General features: G+C 47.9%; 1 protein-coding gene and 2 long non-coding RNA genes across 5 annotated transcripts in view; 2 read left to right on the forward strand and 1 right to left on the reverse strand.

Moving 5' to 3' along the window:
* Positions 1 to 295: 295 nt before the first annotated feature.
* On the forward strand, positions 296 to 4,242 carry LOC143435341 (uncharacterized). Its single transcript, XR_013105560.1, has 3 exons — positions 296 to 477; positions 2,761 to 2,944; positions 4,152 to 4,242. It is a non-coding gene; the product is annotated as an uncharacterized LOC143435341 (long non-coding RNA).
* Positions 1,157 to 8,461, reverse strand: LOC143435340 (uncharacterized). 3 transcript variants are annotated; one of them, XR_013105559.1, is made up of 4 exons: positions 8,322 to 8,461; positions 7,459 to 7,708; positions 4,525 to 5,019; positions 1,157 to 3,529 (listed from the first exon to the last, which is right to left on the reverse strand). It is a non-coding gene; the product is annotated as an uncharacterized LOC143435340 (long non-coding RNA). The 3 variants fall into 3 exon arrangements; XR_013105557.1 differs by lacking the exon at positions 1,157 to 3,529 and having other exon boundaries at positions 4,459 to 5,019; XR_013105558.1 differs by lacking the exon at positions 1,157 to 3,529 and having other exon boundaries at positions 4,459 to 6,102.
* An 84-nt stretch (positions 8,462 to 8,545) lies between these two features.
* Positions 8,546 to 19,129, forward strand: part of Slco2a1 (solute carrier organic anion transporter family member 2A1) — an 80,076-nt gene continuing 69,492 nt past the window's right edge. Inside the window, exon 1 of the mRNA XM_034484415.2 lies at positions 8,546 to 8,888. Within this exon, the coding sequence (XP_034340306.1) occupies positions 8,793 to 8,888 (96 nt within the window). The 5' untranslated portion in view covers positions 8,546 to 8,792. The remainder of the gene's footprint in view (positions 8,889 to 19,129) is intronic.

The raw sequence follows: 19,129 nt of genomic DNA on the forward strand, positions 1-19,129 counted from the left end.
TGTGTGTGTGTGCATGTGTGTGCATGCATGTGCATCTATCTGTATACATACTGCAGGTAAGACCCACCCTAGGATCCCTGGAGGAAGAATGGAATTTGAGGCTGGTGCAGAGACCTCCCAAGCTCTCCACATGAACTTAGAGGGAGATTATGCCAGCTAGGGAACAAAGGTGGAGCCAGGTGGAGAGCACCTGGGCCTGGAACTACAGCACCATGGGTCTGCAAAGAGGCTATGCCAGTGGAGAGGACTTGAGTCCAGGGAAGGCAAAAATCAACAAACAAAACAAGTTGGCTACCTCCAGGGAGGGATCAAGAGGACAGCTCCTGCTGAACCTAGAAGAAAGCCACAGCTCCAATGATGGTGACCCGTGAGTCCAGCCACAGGAGGAAGTTAAGTAACTTGCCTGACAACGAGAAGGATGGAGCCAAGAAGGTAGACCCACTTTGGATCACAAAGACCAGCACTTTGGCTGTGCAGGTGAGTAATCCAACCACGTATGGTCGGGGGTGGGGGGGTGGGAGAAGAGTGGGGGGTGGGGGGAGGGGCGGGCAGAGTCCTTCAAAACCCGACCAAAGCAGCTTCACCTATGGCACTCTAGGTCAGCTTCAAGATGAATGTGTGACCTTGAGCTGGAGAGCTTCAGGTGGAATGTTGGGGACAAGGAAGACCCGAGGACTCCCTGGGAGGTCTTCCACAGCTGGCTTAGTCAGGTCACACGTCCCACCCCACCCCACCCTGGAATGCTGGCCTTGCCCTATGGAGGCCAGAAAGATGTCACTGCTAGGAAGAAGAGACCTACGTGGTGGAAATACAACAGGGGAGGTGACCTTAAATAGAGAAAAAGATCCCCAGGTGAGCTCACGTCCACTGAACTTCGCAAGTCACTGCTGGACCTCAGTCTTAAGGCAAAGGACTTGAAGGGGGAAACAAATCACTATTTATACAATAAACACATTAAAGAAATTTTCATCGTTCAAACCCAGCAGATGGTTGAATAACTCCTGTTTGCAGGCACAGCCATTCATGAGATCCTAGGGTAGGGAAGAAAAGCCCCTATCATGTATAACAATGCACACAGTCAAGATGATTGATCGCTGCCCGCTGTTGTTGCTGGCTTTAGGTAACAATTGTATTGAGAAAGAATTAGGAAAAGTAGAGAATTCAGCAAAATCTATATAGTGATGCAGAATAATGGGAGTTCAACAAAAATACAACCGACCCAGTAGGGTTAATAAAACGCAGTAAATTGTTTTTAGAAGACTCTCAGGTATAGATCAGCAAACACTTCAGAAACAAGTACCGTGGCAGAGACTGACTGTGGCTCTGTAACCACTCAGCAGCCTTGATACAGCAAGACCGGTGGGTCCTCAGGTCCTCCTGTGGAGGACTGAGAGAGCATAGAAGCTTGCTGAATGTGTGCCTGCAGAGTCAACTCCTCTACTCACAGGAATAACAGTGAGCCTGCCTTAACATGGGCTGGGGCTATGACCTGAGCATGAGTGGGTGGCATGCAGATAGGGCAGGCTAGACCTCCTTCTCCAAGGAAGAGGCTGCCAAGCGAGTGAACATGGAGAATGTGTGGGAGAGGCCCTTGAGGGTTTCTCCTTTCTTTGCCAAATGACCTGTACTGGGTAAGACCAGGAGCTAACACAAAAGAACCAGATCCTGGAAAAGTCATCATGAATGACCACTAAAACTATCCTGGGTGTGTGTGCCAGGCCCTGGCACATCCCAGAGAAAGTGGAGAGCAGCAGGAGGCATGAAACTCTGGTGCTGTAATACACCCCACTTGTCACATCACATTTTTCTTGCGGGAAGGGAGGCTGGTGTGTGTCTGAGAGCTGAGAGGGTGAAACAGGCTGAGAGGGAGAGAATGACAGGTTGGAGGCCCTGGAGAACACCCATGCTGGAAGGCTAGAATCACAGGACAGGGAAGAGCAAAACAGTGGTCTTGTAGCCGGACCTACAGGGTCCACCAGTGGCCACGGCTTTTCTTGGACTTTTGTTTAGGGAAAAGTTACCAGGCTGGTTGTGTTCATGGCAGCAGGGTTGCATTTTTCAGAAGGGAACGCTTTCTAAGGGGCAGAGATGAATGATGCATTTCTCCATGGGCTCTGGACTTGGTTAGCCTAAGCTGTGGCCCTCAGACTGTGTGCAAGAGCCCCCATGTGCTTAGACTTTGTACCTGGCTTCCATGTTTCTATCTGGGCTCTGCCACTTAGAAGCTCTGTGACTGACCAAGTTACTATACCTCTCTGTGTCTTAGTTTTTCTTAAAATGTTGTTGTTCATTGTATGTATGTGTGTGAGAGTATGTACATGTGAGTGTAGTTGCTCATGGTGGCCAGAAGAAGTTGCCAGATCCCGCCCCCGCTCCGCCATAGCTACAGGCAGTGGTGAGCCATCTGACATGGGAGTCCTCTGCAAAAGTTGTACTCATGGTTAATCATTTAACCATCTCTCTAGTCCTCTCGCTCCAGTTTCTGCAAATGTCAACCAGAACTGATAAAAGCATTATCTTTCATTGGATTGCTTAGAGTACTAAATGAATTGCCATTGTTTTGATTACTGACTGTTGGAAGTATGTGTTAAATAAAAATATAAAATCCTATAGGATATCTCCTTATGAGTTGTTGGCCAGGAAGGACCCAAGGGTCCTCTAAACAGTTCAGGCTTTACAATTGCTCTCAATTGTTCACTAGAACCAGTTGATAAAGACCATATTGTTGAAGGTATCATATACTTTTTTTTTTTTTTTTAGTTGCAGGACAGAGAAATCAATCTGAACCTGAATTAAGAGTGTCTTACTGCCAACTGGTCCCCAGAGTGCTAGAAGGTTCTAAGTGCTGTAGAGGTCCTGGAGAAGGAAAGCCATCAATGGTCTTATCTTGCTGTGAACCCTGAGAGTTACACCACCAACCAGTAGTGGTGTGACTATTGTGGAGGTAATCAACCACTTTCTTATTGGCTTGTAGACCTGCTTCACAGGAGGCCTCCAAACCAGGTACTGTATGTAACCTTGGTCAAAAACCCACAGATAGGGGGGGTCATAGACCCTAGAGGAGGACCTGATACTTTTGTTTTGCTAGATGGACATGCTGTCAAACTGCCCTCTAAATATCTCTGTGTCTGCCACACATCAGTACTGTTCTCAGCCTTGGCCAGAAAAGGGTCTGCAGTGAGTGTAGAGACTCAAATGGCCAAAGTGCTGAGAAGAAGTGACCATTAAGCACTAAGCACTAAACAGAAGAGCCCAAGGGTGAGAAGGAGTACCATAAAGTGCTGTCTTCTGGACAGGACATGGCTTTTGCATCATGAGCTCACACTCGTAGCGGCTGTCTGCACAAGATTGGGTCCATCAACATTCCGTCATGGACAAGGGAGGGGCTCACAAGGCCCCACCCCTCCCCGAGGAACCATGAGCAATTACTGGTTGCTGAGGCAGAGAGAGTCATATTCCTCAGTGGTCTAGCCACTAGGTTGTTCTTGCTCAAGTAAATACCTCCCCACCCATGCTCGTGCTGGCAGCCCTAGTTAAATGCAGTGGGTCACAAAAAAACAAAAACAGCAACACCAGAGAGAAAGATATACAAGTAGGAGGGGTGTGCTGGGAACAAGAAGGGGTTTAATGAGAGGGGGGAGAGAAGAGAGGATAATAGGGGGTGAGGAGATATGACCAAAGTAAAGGTGTGTGTGTGTGTGTGTGTGTGTGTGTGAGAGAGAGAGAGAGAGAGAGAGAGAGAGAGAGAGAGAGAGAGAGAAAGAGAGAGAGAGAGAGAGAGAGAGAGAGAGAGAGAGAACAAATAGAAAATAGATAAGAAAGTAAAACATATACAAGAAAGACTTGTACCTTTAACCATCACACAATTTGACCCATACATGACCTGTGACTAACAGAACCATCAGGAACACTGCATTTATACTTTCTCCTTTCTGGGTTCTCCTGGACCCATAGAATCTGGCCTTCCACCATATCATCCACTGTTAACACCCTTGCTTGGGTCGTTGCAGGACCGGGCAGCTCAGTAGCTGCCCCTCAGGTCATACCTTGTTCACTGCATGGACAGCCTTTAGTCTTCCTCTTTGAACATGACCTCTGGTCTCTATCCACTCCTCTCTCCCCTGGCTTACCTGGTTCTATCTCTTGGGCAGATGTTTCTACAGTCCTTTCTGGATGCCTTTCTCCTCACATTCTCACTGGGAGACTTCATCCTTCCTGGAAGGTTAGTATCACCTCCACCCACCCTTTTTTTTTTTTTTTTTTTTTTTTTTTTTTTTTTTTTTGACTTCTGTGCATTGAGTCAGAATAGCCATCCACCAGCTGCCCACTTTAAAATGTATTTATTTAATTAAATTATAATATCCTTTTCTCTGTTCTTCTATTCCCTCCAATTCTTCCTCTGCTCCCTCTCAAACTCATGGCCTCTTTTCTTTTGTTGTTACACACACACACACACACACACACACACACACACACACACACACACACTGTGTAAATATATAAATGTAAACCCAACCTACTCACTCAGTCTTGCTTTTGGTGTTACTTGTGTGCATATGATTTTAGGGCTGACCACTTGGCATTGGGTAACCAAGGATACGGCTTCTCCTTGGGGAAGATTATTTCTCCCACTCTCTGCATTCCTTAGCTGCCTATAGTTCTTCGCCTATGAGTAGGGCACTGTGAGATTCCCTCTCTCTGTGTTAGTGTGTCTGCTGCTGTCATCCTCATGCAGGTCTTGTTTAGACGCCCATATTGTTGGTATCAAAAGTGAAGCTTGACAGGAGACAGTCTCAGCAGATTTCCTGATCCTCTGGCTCTTAGAATCAAGGGCTCCACCACATCTTCCGGAATGTTCCGTGAGCCTTCAGTGAAAGAGTTGTGTTGCAGATGTACCACCTGGGACTTAACACCCACAATCACTTGCTCTCTGTACTTTGACCAGTGGTGGTTTTCTGTAACGGTGTCCATCTGTTGCACAGATAAGTTTATTTGATGAGAGATGAGAGCTACAATTATCTGTGGGTATAAGGATCAATATTCAGAATTCAGTTGCCCATCTTTACCTGTATGTAATTCAAACTGGGTGAACTCAAAGTGAATCCTTAGGACACCACTGGCTTCCCCCATGGCTGCTAGTCCTTCTGGGTCCCCTCTGCTGAGGATGAACATGGCAAATGCTGTGTGCAAGCTGAGTGGTGGGACTCCTCACCGACGTGTGTACCACTAGTACATGAGTGCTGTCTCCCTGCAGTACTTCCTGAATGTTTTTCCCTACCTCTTGAGTAGTCCAAGCTTACATCTCTGCTCCTGGAACTCTTTTCAGATCTTGCCCCTTTCCTCTCTCATCTGGCTGCCGTAGAGGCTCATGGGACATGCAAATCAGCTCACAGCCCCTGCTACTCAGAAGTTTTCAAGCGTTGTCCCTGTGCTCCAGGGATAATAAGGCCACCATTCTTAGCATACCACTTGGTTTTCCAGTCTCTCCCCAGCCTCACATATTCTTGTCCCTGGTTTTGTACTCTAGCCAGAGTGACACCAGGGAGTAGATGTACCCTCCTTCCCTCTATCCCTCTTCATCATTCTTATTCTTAGGGTGTCACTTGACAGTTACGTCTTCAGATAGGCCTTCCTGCTGTCCTGTGTATATTGGGGCTCCTCTCCTGCATGTTTGCAGCTCCTGTGCTCAATCACTCTGTAATATGGCCGAAGCCTTCTCTCTACTCTGCCCACAGAGACAGAATGGTTTAGTGGCCAGGGCCTGCCACTATGCCCTGGGGTTGGGCTCTAGCACTAGAAAATATTTTCTGAAACCAAAGGATGGAAAGTTCAGCAGAGATCCTGGTGATGCTCTTTTGAGGACATGGGTAGCTTCATGTGGAGACACTCAATATTGATACAACACCTTTCTCTTCTTTTCCCTAAGAGAACTTCAGTTTTACCCCAGAGGGCAGCATTTGTGTGAAGCTTATGTCTTAGTGTCCTTTGTAGGGGGTTACTTTCTGGTCCAGCCAACAAGATTTAAGGCAAAGTCTGTATGTGAAAAGTTGTTTTTCTGCTGTAAGCCTGGCCCATTCCTGTTTCCTGTCTTCTACTTCTTTCCTGAAATAAAGAGAGGAAGGAGGCTGGAGGAGGAGGAGCCATCTTGTGACCATGAGCTAGCCATAGTCATGGGAGCCACACAAGGAACCCTGAGGGCGTCAGGTCATGACCCTCTAACTACCAACAGACTGTTAGTCCAAAGAGAATTCCATTTCCCCAAATCCTGGTGGTTAGACAAAAGCTAGCTACTCGTTCCCATTGTAACCCTGCAGTTTCAGCTACACTACATTCCCTCTTTTTTTTTTAACACCCCTATCTCAATCTCTCTGTCTTCTTCCCCCACTCCCTCCATTCCCCTTCTCCTCCCCCTCTCTAGGTTTCTCTATCTCTCTCTCTGCCTCTGCTTCTCTCATGCTCAGGTCTGGGCTGCTGGCCATGTTCAGTCTACTACCTCTCTCTCTCTCTCTCTCTCTCTCTCTCTCTCTCTCTCTCTGCTCTGGGCCCTTCCTGATGCCTCTGTCTGTTCTCTTCCTCACATCTATAACAAAAACCGTCCCCTTAACCACACTGTGGAGTATCCATGTCATCAGTTAATGCACAGACAAGTAAGTCTCATTGAACTCACTGCGGTCCAGTCGGACTCCCCTGCATTAAGCTGAACTCTCTTGATAACAATTCTGAATGAACATTTCCTTTGGAGGTGACACACTGGTCATGATACCAGGCAGAGGGCAAAGTTAAAGGACCAGGACAGCATTTACACAGGAGAGGTAGATTCTCCCTGGGTGTCTACTAGAAGAGCCACATGGGAAGGCCACATGTTGAGGAAGAAATTCTAATCACTGAGGCCCTGTGGTGAAATTCGATTGCTGCACTAGATAACTTTAAAAGTGCTTGAGGCTACAGAGATAGCTGTCAGTAGTGGGCCTGCCTTGCAAGCAGGAGGACCTGAGTTCAATCCCATGTAATCAAAGAGAACAATTATGGCAGCGTACACTTATAATCACAGGCCCGGGGAGGCAGAGACAGGTGGATCCCTGGGGCTTGCTGGCCAGCCCCAGGTCAATGCCAGACCAATGAGTCTCCGTTTCAAAACCAAGATGGACGACATCTGAAAAAAACGCTTGGGGATGTCTTCTGGCTCCACCTTTTCTTCATTCTACACAAGAGTGCGCCGTGGCTGGGCTTTGGCATCAGGCAAAGCTGAGTTCTGGGTCTACCTCTCTTACTTCCTTGCTGTGCGGTTTTGGTCCCTCTAATCGATCCCACTAGCATCCTCGCCTGTAAAGTCCAGATCATCATAGCACCTCTCACTTAGATCTAGCGCTGGTGGTACACGAAATCTGGAGAGCATCAGGCGCAACCCACTATGGATGTGGCCTCCTGTGCCCAGTGTACATTGTCACCTCTATCTACCTGTGTTCCACGGTGGTCAAGCTTCCTGTGGGTCTGGAAAGCCGCTGCAGGTGATCAGGAAGCAACCAGAAGTTGTCCACTGTCCAACAGCCTCTGGATTGTTGCTGTGTCCAGAGTCCTTGGCCTCTGCTTCTCAGTGCGTAGGATGAAAAACATCGGCCTTCAGAAACAACAAAACCTTGGGCTCCATCCTTTGCCCGGTCGGTCGGTCGGTGTCTCCTATATTGACGGCATCTTTTCCTAGGCTGGGCTGGAAGAGGTGGTTGTACAGATGACAATAGAGTAGGAAGCTGGAAGGATGCCTCCCCCCAACTGCCTCAAGAGCTTTTGCTGGATCTCTTTTGGCTTTTTCTGGAAAAGGCTCACCTTCTTTCCCTAAGGTCCCAGTCCAGGAGAGGAAAAAATATCTTGCTCACTCCAGCCTTGCCGAGGAGGTCAGTGTGGGGGCAATCCCTTGTCAGACCAGCGCTTCCTTTTATCCCAACCCCCCCCCCCCCAGCACTTCAGGCCAGACCCGCTGACACTCGACAGCGCCTGCAGTTTACCTTGGCTCCGTTCCAGTGAGTTCGAGCCCAGCCCTGGGGCGGCCCCCACCTCTCCACCTTGTTACGCCTTCCCACCCTCCTCTGCAGCGCAAAGAGCAGTTTAAATATAAATCAGTCCTCCGCACAAACAGAGCTTGGGCGGCGAGTCTCAAAGCCATCACCGGAACCGAGGGCCCAGGTTTGCGGAGCGAGTGCAGACACGCAGAACCCGGCTCTGGACAACCCCAAGAGGCACAGAGACTCCTCGCTCCCTTCCACCACCCCGTGATCCTCGAGTCCACTCTAGTTTCCCACCTCCTCCCCTAGTGCCGCGCCCACCTTAAGTCCCCAGGTCTCTCTATTGGCCTGCAGCCTCCTGCCTCCTCCATCCGTGGTCACTCCTTCCTCGGGACCCGCCACCTCCCGGCACGCTACCCCCAACCCCGATCTCCGGCCAGCAGGACCTGATAGGCAGCCAGGGCTCACCCAGGTCGAGTCCCGGAGCCTCTGGGCTTCCGCAGCCGCCACTCCAGGGCCCAAGACACCTGCCTGGGGGAGGCGGCAGCGGCTGGGCGGGGGCTAGCAGCACCTCTGACACCCGAGGAAGCGAGGGAGGAGAAAGAGCGCGTTTCATCATCGGCCGCCACTTATAAAAACTTCTGGGCTCTCAGTCTCTTGCTCAGTCTCCGCGTCGCGCTCCCCATCGCCCGGCTACCGCCGCTGAAACCAGAAGCACCGGAGTCCGGCAGAACCTGACCCCGGCCTGCCGCTACCACCTTGGCCCGGCCCGGGGACGTAGCCTCAGCCACGATGGGGCTCCTGCCCAAGCCCGGAGCGCGCCAGGGCAGCGGCACCTCCTCGGTCCCAGCCAGAGGTTGCTCCCGCTCAGTCTTCAGCAACATTAAGGTGAGTAGAGTTTGGGGTAAGAGGGCGGCAGGGTGGGTGACACAACCTTGGACGTCGATGAGGCCAGTCCGGGAGCACTGGGTGCACCCGGCTCCCTTCTCTGTGCCTGGTGCCACATCCGTGGGGCCTGGCCCGGCGTGTGAGGGCGTGAGGTCTCTCTCTCTCTCTCTCTCTCTCTCTCTCTCTCTCTCTCTCTCTCTCTCTCTCTCTCTCTCTCTCTCTCTCTCTCTCTCTCTCTCGTGTGTGTGCGTGTGTGTACTGCGCGCATATGCTCAGAGGCTTTCATAGGGGATAATAACCAGAAGAATAGATGTACCTTCGTTGGGAGTGAGCTGTCCTGTTCTTCCATGGAGAAAGAACACCTCCGGGGGATTCTTCTGGGTCTCTGCTGTGTGTACGCTCTTCCTTAATGAGAGTGGATACAGAGGAGCTTGGCCAGCACCTTGTGGGGAACTTGCTGTGGGCACCCTGAGATGCTGCAAGTCAGAGCGCACGCACCTCATCCCGGGGCCTGCCCTCTTTCCCTGGGTTTTCATCTATGCAGTAGTCGGAGTCGCAGACTAGATTGCTGCCTGGCTGCAAAGCTCCCCGCAGTTTTGAGAATCTCCTAATTGAGAATCTCTGGTCTCAAGAAAACAGCAGGTTTATGGAGAAAGGCCACCAGAGGTGCCGATGGCCTGAGAGTTATGGGGGCTATGGGGGAAAAAAGGGGGTGGGGTGGGAATTGTTAGCACGAGAATGTCTTCTTTGATAAGACTCAGAAGTGGGGTCCACTTTCCCACAGGTCTAGAAGAACCTGTAATGGTTGAGTCCTCACAAAATTTGGGGGAAAGGTTCCTGAAGCAGGTCCCTCCTGGAAGGGGCTAGATGGCCTTGGCTAGACATCCAGGCGCCTTGGGGTCCGGCAAGAGTGTGGTGCAGAGAGATTATTTCCCACAAGACCTACTTTAGATGTAATGGGTGCTGCAAGTATGAGGTGCCCAGACCTCACCTGGAAGGACTGGAGCAATGTGGGCAGGCTATGTATATCCAATGGAAAGAGGCTCGCGCGGCGGTCAGAGTGGATGCCACCTGCACACTCCACCTCAGGCTGTTACTGGTGGAACTGGGGTTCCTTGTAGGGATCCCTCTTCTGTTACCACCACCACCATCACCACCACCACCACCATCATCACCACCACCACCACCACCATCACCAACACCAATACCACCATGGTTTTAAAAGGCTACATTGATTTCCCATTGGAATACTCTTAACGCCGAACGGTGGAGGTAATTAAGAACAGTCCTCAGATATCCTCCTCTCTAGCCAGACCTGGTTGAGAATACCATGTATTATTTTGGTTCTACAAATTTAGAGGAACTTGGAGAATTATGGAGATATTTAAAAACTTACTAATTAGAAGGAAAGGGTGTGACCAACGAATGGGTGGTCTCAAAGGAATGGGATTGTGGCAGCATGGGGAGGGAGGTCTCTCTCATTTTCCCCAAGAATGGAAAGACAGGAGGCTTTCCCAGGATTCCTGATGGTGAGGGTGACAAGAGTGACTCAGTATCTCTAACCTCTAAAAATAAGTGGGTGGCAGCCATTTCATTGAAAAAAAAATAAGATAAAAACCACATTCATATGCTGAGATTCATGCCTGAGACCTGGACCCAGGCCAGTTGGCCTCGGAGGGGAGAGTAAAGAGTTCTTACCAGTACAGAGGTTTTCTTAAATATGTTAAATCATCTCCTTGGTTGGTGGATAATAATCCTCAGATGGTAGGCAGTTTGGAGAGATCCCACTTAGCCAGGTTCCTCCTGGAGACCCTACACACACTGGAGTGGGATGCTGAGCTTTTCCTGGTGAATCTATGCCTTGGCCTTTGGTATTTGAAGGGAGATTTCCTCCTCTTGATGACAGGTTGGGTGACTGCCTTATACCTTCCCAGCAGGGGAAAGGTGACACAAGTGACATGGGGCAGGTGACAAGGGACATCCAGACCAATTGCTTGTCATTTTGCTGGGATCTTTGTCACTGGGATGGACTGTCAGGAGTGGATGTTGCTGTAAACCCACGTTCCACATGATTCAAGGAAGGAGTAAAGTCTGAGGATACAGATTCATGGCCCAGCCCAGCCACTCACTTCCTGGGTCAAGCAGGACACATGGCTCACTTTTCTTGGCCCTCTGGGATCCTTTTCTGAAAAAGTGGGTGTCATGAATACGTCCCATCATGCACCTCAGTAAGAATGACCTATGGTAAGAGTAAATCAGGGTCTCCCCAGGGTGAGCCCCAAGTGAGATCACGTCTCGCTTCCATAAACAAGACTGTGCTTTGCAATGTCATCCAGGAACTTCCATTTCAATGCTAGACCAGCTTATGTGAAGCCCTGGGTTCCGTCCTTGACACCACATTGTGAGCTTTCACAGTTTAAGCCGGAGCGGGGTCCAGTACTGAGGAGGGGAGAGTAAGTCCCACCTCTAACCAAGATGCTATTTGCAATTGATACATACCAGCAAAGGCAAAAATCTGTTTTCTTCAGTGGAGTATCATTGTGTATATCAGCCACTCTTCAGGGAAGACTCATGTCCAGGAGTAGCTGGCCAAGATAAAACAAAGCCCATGTTTGTTTGTTTGTTTGCTTGCTTGCTTGCTTGTTGTAGGCTTTTTGTTTAGTTCGGGCATTTTTGGCTTATTGGATTTTGTTTGTTTGTTTTGATTTTCATTTTTGAGTGTTTTTTAAAGAGAGAGAACATAAAGTTGCCTGTGGCTCAGGAGGTGGCGAGGGTCTGGGAGGAGTTGGGGGAGAAAATAACATGATCGAAATATATTGGACAAAAGTTGTTAAGTAAAAAATCTTAGAAATGATTAAGAGAGATAAAAATAAAAACTCATAATAAAAATTGGAAAAAGCTGGGCGTGGTGGTCTGGTAATCTCAGCATTCAGGAGATAAAGGCAGGAAATTAGAAGCTTAGGTTATCACTGGCTATAGAGTAAACTTGAGGCAGCCAGGGCTACATGAGACAAGTCTCAAAAATAAATAAATAAATAAATAAATAAATAAATAAATAAATAAGAAAGAAAAGTTTAAAAAGCCATTGTCCTATTAGTTCCATGATACAGTTATCAGTTAACAATGACAGTTAATAATACTTATCATAATGTCCATAATAATAACAAATAATAGCTAACAGTAATTGAGCTCTATGCATGTACAGACTTTGAGGATCTTATACCCACATCTCATCTGCTTTACAACTCTAGCCGAGGATACCATTACCAACCTCACTGTTGAGGCAATAAAGTCTTCCTGGATCAGAAAGGGATGGCAAGGAGAGGCAGGAGCAGCTGTGGAGCAGAAGAAGCACTGTCCTACCAGCCCCTTAGTGAGCACTGCCCCTTCTATGCTGTCTCTGTAAGTGGCGACAACACAGCCATCAGCTAACAGTACTTTCTGCAGGGCTGGGAGACATTCAGGAGTGAGTACAGAGGAGACCCAGACAGAAATCTAGACTGCTGACCCAAACCTGCGTCTTCGCCTCTTCACTCTTCACAAGGCTCCATGAAAGAGCCTTGCAACTCTTAGAGGAAGTTATTATTATTATTATCATCAACAGGGTTTTTCTGTGTAGCCTTGACTGTCCTGGAACTCATTCTGTAAACTAGGCTGGTCTCTAACTCAGAGATCCACCTGGCTCTACCTCCTGAGTGCTGGGATTAAAGGTGTGAGGCACCACCATACAGAGAGGAGGAGAATTTTTATATAGAAAATGTGTGTGTGTGTGTGTGTGTGTGTGTGTGTGTGTACACAAGTGGACACACAGATATGTGGAGGCCAGAGGACAACCTACAATCTCAGCCTTAGGAACACCCTCCATCTCCCTGGAGAAAGGGTCTTAAATGGCCTGAAGCTCACTGGTTATGGTCAACTGGCTACTCAATGAGTTTAGGCCTCCACTGTGTCTATCTACTTTTAGGATCAAAACCACTCTGTATTCCGTCAATAACATTCTTACATAGGTGCTAAGGCTAGACCTGGGATCCTCCTGCTTACAAGGCAAGTACTTTAAATGTTAGGCTAACAGCTTATCCCTTGGGAAGTGTTTTGCTTCTTGTTTATTTTGTAGTGTCAGTGTCGTGAGTTGAATCCAGAGCCACTGTAAGAAAGCATTCTCCCGCTGAGTTACCTCCCAAGTTCTTTGGGGGTGAATTTTTATATCTCCTTCTGCAGGAGACATCTTTTGAGGTCTGTTTTGCAAGAAGATTCTTAGAAATCCCAGAACCTGCTCAAACAATCACTGTCAACTTCCCTAGTACAATCCCAAGACTCCCAAATTAAAAACAGGTTCCCTCGGAGGTCCTGGGGTAGGAAGGTGTTGGGAGGAGGTAGGCTCTGCTCTTGACTTATCCTGGCAGCCTCAGACAAATCCGAAGCTCCCTAAAGTGAAACACCATTTTGGCACTAAGTCAAGGTTATCTTATAGTAAAAGAGGTCTGCTGGTGATGCTCACCAGTCAGACTTGAAGAAAAACCACGTCCAGTGGGCATGGAGGGAGACTCCAGCAGAAGAACTGTAGGAAGAGAGAAAAGAAGGACCAGCCTCATGGTTTGGTTTGAGTGGCCCGGGAGCACTAATGGGGTAAAGACACTTGTTCTTGCCTGGTCTGTAACTTCTGAGGCCTTTGGCCACTAAAACCGAGTGAGGCGTCTTAAACATCACTTCACTTCTTGGCTTCCAAAATCTAGGGCAGCATGCCAACAATCTAATCCACCCAGAGGAAAACACTCCCAATGGACTCCCTGCACCAGAGAAGAACAAATCAAGGCTTGCCGACCTCCCTCCAGGGGGCGGTACATTTCTATAGCCTTCGGAGTGGTGTTCTGTTCTCAGGAGGCCATCTTGGCAAGTGTATCAGGAGAAGGTAGGGAAGGGAAGGATGCGGATTGGCGGCTTCTCCAGTATTAGAATGCTGGGATCCTCTCTGGGATGATGTTCCAAGCCCTCCATAGCTTTTCTCCTCCCAACACAGAACAAATGAGAGCAAGTTACATTCCTGAGGGTGGAGAGTCCCTTTCATTTGTCCTGATTGTGACATGACTATCTCTATTTCCCAGCTAGGAGACCCAGCCTGGGCTGTTGGGATGGGGGCAGGCTCACCTTCTCTTGTCTCAGCATGTTATCAGTTATGGTGTTTGTAGAGTAAGGTCAGAGGTCTCTGAACCTCCTCTTCCTCTTTTTCCTACCCTTGCATGGGTTGCAACCACCTCCTTTCTGTCTGTAGAGGCACTGGCTGTGCAGTGTCTGCTATGTGCCCAGTCACAAGGGTGGGAGGGGGCACCAACAAGACAAGGATAAAGAGACTCAGAGGCTGGGGAGTTTTCTGGGACCCTGTGTCTGGATAGAGGGTTGCCCTCTGTCTATTATTCTTAGACTCTCTAGAGATGGTTTTCTCAAGGGATGCTGTGAAGAAATGGGGTGTGTGAGTTTGCCCTTGTTTGTTCTCTACACGGGTCGCTGTTACTGGGGTCCCTCTCACAGTGGCTCCATGAGAAAGTCACTTGTGTTGCTAGTTAGTACCACGCACAACTTGACTTTTTTAGAGTCTTTAGAAATGGTTTACGGTTTGAAACTATGATAGATTCTTAGCAAAGCTGCTCTTAGTGGCCCTGTGTATCCTACACCCACTCTCTCTCAGGGCTCCATGTTATACAACAAGAGTGATTACAAAAGATATCAAAAGCAGGAAATCAACATTGTTATCTCCTGCACATAGAGTACAGTCCTATACTGTCTTATCACATGTAGATTTGTGCAGACACCACCCATCTGAGGATACAGAAGTGTGTCACCACCCACCACAGAGAAGTGCCTTGTGCCAGCTTGTTGAGAGTCTCATCCTCTGACCACTGTCCCTAACCCCCAGCGTAGGTCTAGTCTCCATCTCCAGGACTGTACAATTTCAAGGCTGTTACATGAATGGAACCATGTAACAGGTGACCTTTTGAAAATCAGCCATTTTCATTCAGAATAGTGTAATTGAGTTTCATTCTGTCTAAACTGTTGCATGGATCTAGAGTTGGTCAGCTGAGTACTATGCCAAGGTATGGATGTACTGTGCTTCGTTTACACATGCTCACTTACTGAAGGGTGTTTGGCTTATTTCCCATTTGGGACTAGTTCAGATAAATCTGCGAGAGTGATGGCATACAGGCTTTTGTGTGGACATAGTTCGTAATTTCTCTAGAGTAAATGCCGTGGGGTGTTGCTCCGTGGTGTGGTTGTTGAACAATGATACAAAAAAAAAAAAAAAAAAAAAAAAAAAGGAGCTTCCCAACTCTAAAAAGGGTCATCTCACCTTACATGTGTGTCAGCTGCTTCGTGGGTTGGCCAGCTTTTGGTGTTGTTACTCCGTTTTGTAAAATTCTAATAAATGTGCAGTGCCATCTCTCCATGTCTCACGTGGTCTTCGTGGCTGGAGAGATCAAGATTGAACTTTTCATGTGTTCCTTGGCCGTTCATGCCGTCGTTTTCCTTCAATGTTATGTGGCTTTGAGAGCTCTTTGGGGACACCAGCTACAAGTCCTTTGTTGGGTTATTTCGTCTTCAGTCTTTGTCTTTGAATCTGTAGGTTGGTTTTAAAAAATCATTTCAAATGGTTTTATGGAGAAAGTCGTTAATGTTGACGAATCCCAATTATTGGTCTATCTATCTATCTATCTATCTATGTGTGTGTGTGTGTACGTGTGTACACACGGGCTCACATGTGAACACACAGTAGTCAAAGGACCTTAGGTGTTGGTCCTCAACATCTACATTGTTTGAGACTGGGTTTCTTGTTTATATACAACCTCAGTCTTTGGCTGGTTGTTTTGTTTTGTGGTTTTTGTTTTGTTTTGTTTTTAGCTCATGTAGGCAGGTTGCTGAGGCTGGCCTGGAACTCCTGATCCTCTTGGCTTCTATCTTCATGTTGCTGAGGTACCAAGTATGCACTGCCATGTCTGGCTTACGTTTACCAGGCTTCAGCGTTTTGGCTCCTCCTCTTGGTGCTACACCTAAGAACACCTCACTGAATCATAGCTCCTGAGTGGTTGTCTTCCCTATATCTTCTTGTAAACAGCCCCCTATTTTACCATTAAGCCTATTGCATTTTGAGTTGTTCTGCGTAGATGTGAGGGTTGGGTCAAGGCCTTGTGTGTTTTTATCTCTCTGATGTTCTTGCACCACGTCTCTTCTCTCCTAAATTGTCTCGGCGCTCTTGTCCAAAGCCAGTTGGCCGTTCTCCTGTGTGTCTGTTGGTTCTTCACTTAGCTCCATTACTGCACACCTGCAGGTCCCTCCTTGTATCGTTGTCTGATTACTGTAGCTACAGAGTGAGGCTCTATGCGGGAGGGGTTTGCTGTCACCCTGTCATGGCGTAGTTATCAAGCTTGCTGACTCATGGGGTTTCCCTTGGCTTTTGGCTTTTGGGATGATTTCAGGGCAGATTTCAAGTTCGCTTTTGATAATGAGAATGAGCTCCCCTGCACCTTTGTCTCCCACTTGCCTTGTGGTCTCAGCTGGTCGGCATGCCTTTCCCCTTGGAATTTTAGATCTGTGCCTGTAAATTCTTTTCTATGGGAGTGGGAAATGTCTGTAAGGTATTAACCATTCAAGCATGATGACCTGAGTTCAGAACCCCAGGACCTATGTAAAAATCTGGGAGTCGTGGCACAGGCCTCTAATTTCAGTGCCCAGAGGGTAGAGAAAGGTGGTTTCCTAAAGCCCCCGGGGCCAGCCAACCCATCTGAATCCTTAAGTTCCAGGTTCAGTGAGAGAGCTTGTCTCAAAGCTAAAATGAAGAGAGACTGAGAAAACACTTGCTGTCAACCTCTGGTGTCCACAAGCACATGCATGTGCACTTGCACACATGTGTATACACACATGCATACACACACAATGAATAAGATTTCCTTTATAATCCTAATGACATCCCTGAAGAGAGGTGTCGACCCAACACCTCCATCTCACATTTGAGGAAAAAGAGAACCACACAGGGCTGTGTGCTGAGTAGCTGGCAAAGCAGGAATTCCCACTTGGCATCTCCCTCCCAGCCCCCCTTTCTTCCCATGACCACAGAAGGACTCTGACTTTCTAGTTTCTCTCATCTGTGACCTGTAGGCTTGGGCTTCATGGTCTCAGGGTTCCTTTCGAAGTCTCAAATTCTCACCTCATGCTGGCAGTCTCTGATTGAGATGAGACTAGGATTGGGCCAGTTGGGTCTGCACTGTGCTTAGAGAGCTTCTATGGACCCAGTGGAAACAATGAGATTCTTCCATCAGTGCCCAGCTGGCTTGACTCGGAGGACCCTGGTGGCCTGGATCTGCCTTACTATTGGATGTTGATTAAATCTTCTCAGGAGTGGAGAGCAAAATCAAGGCAGAAGTCAACTTGGACTTCACTGAATGGGGTGAGGAATGGGCTGATACTATGGGGGTGGGCAGCCTCTTCATGAGCTGGTCTTCCTGGTCCCTTTGCATTCTGGGTACTGAAGTTCAGCAGTATTTCCAAGCGGCTCAGGTACATCCCAAGGTTGAAGCAAAGAGAGGGAGCCAAAGGGCTTGTGAGGAACTCTTGAAACACTCAATGTGATCAGTATTTGGTGCTAATGCCCAGGACTGCCCTCGGCTACCAGAGATGTGGCGAACTTTCTTCTTCTATCTCAGGGTTTCTATGGTGGGAATGAAGCACCATGACCAAAAAGCAAGTTGGGGAGAAAAGGGTTTATTTGGCTTAGATGTCCATATTCCTGCTCATCATCAAAGGAAGTCAAGACAGGAACTCAAAAGAAGGCAGGAACCTAGAGTCAGGAGCTAATGCAGAGACCATGGAGGGGTGCTGTTTACCACCTTGTTTCCTATGATTTGCTCAGCCTGCTTTCTTATAGAACCCAGGACCACTAGCACAGGAATGATACCATCCATACTGGGCTGGGTCCTTCCCTATTGATCACTAAGTAAGAAGGCATCTTCTCAGTTGAAGTTTCCTCCTTTCAGGTGACTCTTGCTTGTGTGTCAAGTTGACATAAGTCTACCCAGCACCCCTCCTTAGAGAGTTAATAAGTATCTGGGTCCTGAAGGAGCCTGGGGGTCTTCTTGACAAGTCACTTATGTTCAGAGGGGTAGTACACCAAATTTCCCTGGGAAATGGGTTAGCCCAGAGCACCAAAAAGCATGAATAGGATGCAGAGGTCCTCAGAAGGGGTCAACATAGGCATCGTCAAATGCCTCACCTCAAGGCCCTGGGTTCTAAATGGAGTAAATAGGTTTCCACATCTGGGAAAGACTAGCGAACAATGTTTCTGGAGCTATGGCCCAACCTGCCTAACCCTAAGAGTTACATATTTTGGATACAAATTCTTTTTTTTTTCCAGAAAATTAAATGAACTTTATATTTTGTTCCGTAATCACCTATTTCTGTAAGTCTGTTCTTCCCCAAATCTTGAAGTAATCTCACCATCCAGGGACCTGTTTTGTGTTTCTCAGATGTAAGATCTCAGAAGAAGCTCATCAAATTTGTGGAATACCACCTAGATAGACAGCTTGTTGGGTACAGAGGGTAAGAGTCTGTAGTTTAAACAGGATGGAAATGTGGGGTATGGGTCAGAAAATTCCTAAACTGAGCCCAGTGGGACGCTTCCAAAGAGGAGCCAGTTACAGAATCTGGTGAGATGCCCTGGGTTTGGGGACAGGGAACATATTGGTAGATCACTACCAATATCTATCAGTAGAAATGACACAAAATTTTCCTGGTGTCTTTTGGTTGCCAAACAGAACCCTAAACAGATCTTAACTGACCACTTTCTTAGTCAACCAACATCAAGCTGTTTCTTACTTGTGCCTTGGGACCCCCTCTTTTTCTTAAACTTCCTGTTTTTCTTTGGCTCACAATACAGTGGAGGCAACAGCTGGGAGCTGAGCCAGGAGTCTGCAGTAGATTGATTGGTTGTGGGTGAGACCTTTTCTAGCTAGGCACTGCTGTTCTGTCTGGCTCTCCAAGAGGCTCCAAGGTTTCTGAGATGAATTGCCTGTAAGTTCATTGGATCCTAGGCTGAACAACCACCCCCATTTGCCCTGGGACACAAGACTTTAACACTGGAATTGTTCTAAGGAAATTGAAATAAGTTAGTCAACTTACTGCTTCCCATGTAAGGATAGTTTACAAAAACAAGCTTCTACTCTCTGACTGTTGGGTACCAGAGCCAGCAAAGAGGGTTA

This window comes from Arvicanthis niloticus, chromosome 21 (genome assembly GCF_011762505.2).
Source record: "Arvicanthis niloticus isolate mArvNil1 chromosome 21, mArvNil1.pat.X, whole genome shotgun sequence".
Lineage (NCBI taxonomy): Eukaryota > Metazoa > Chordata > Mammalia > Rodentia > Muridae > Arvicanthis > Arvicanthis niloticus.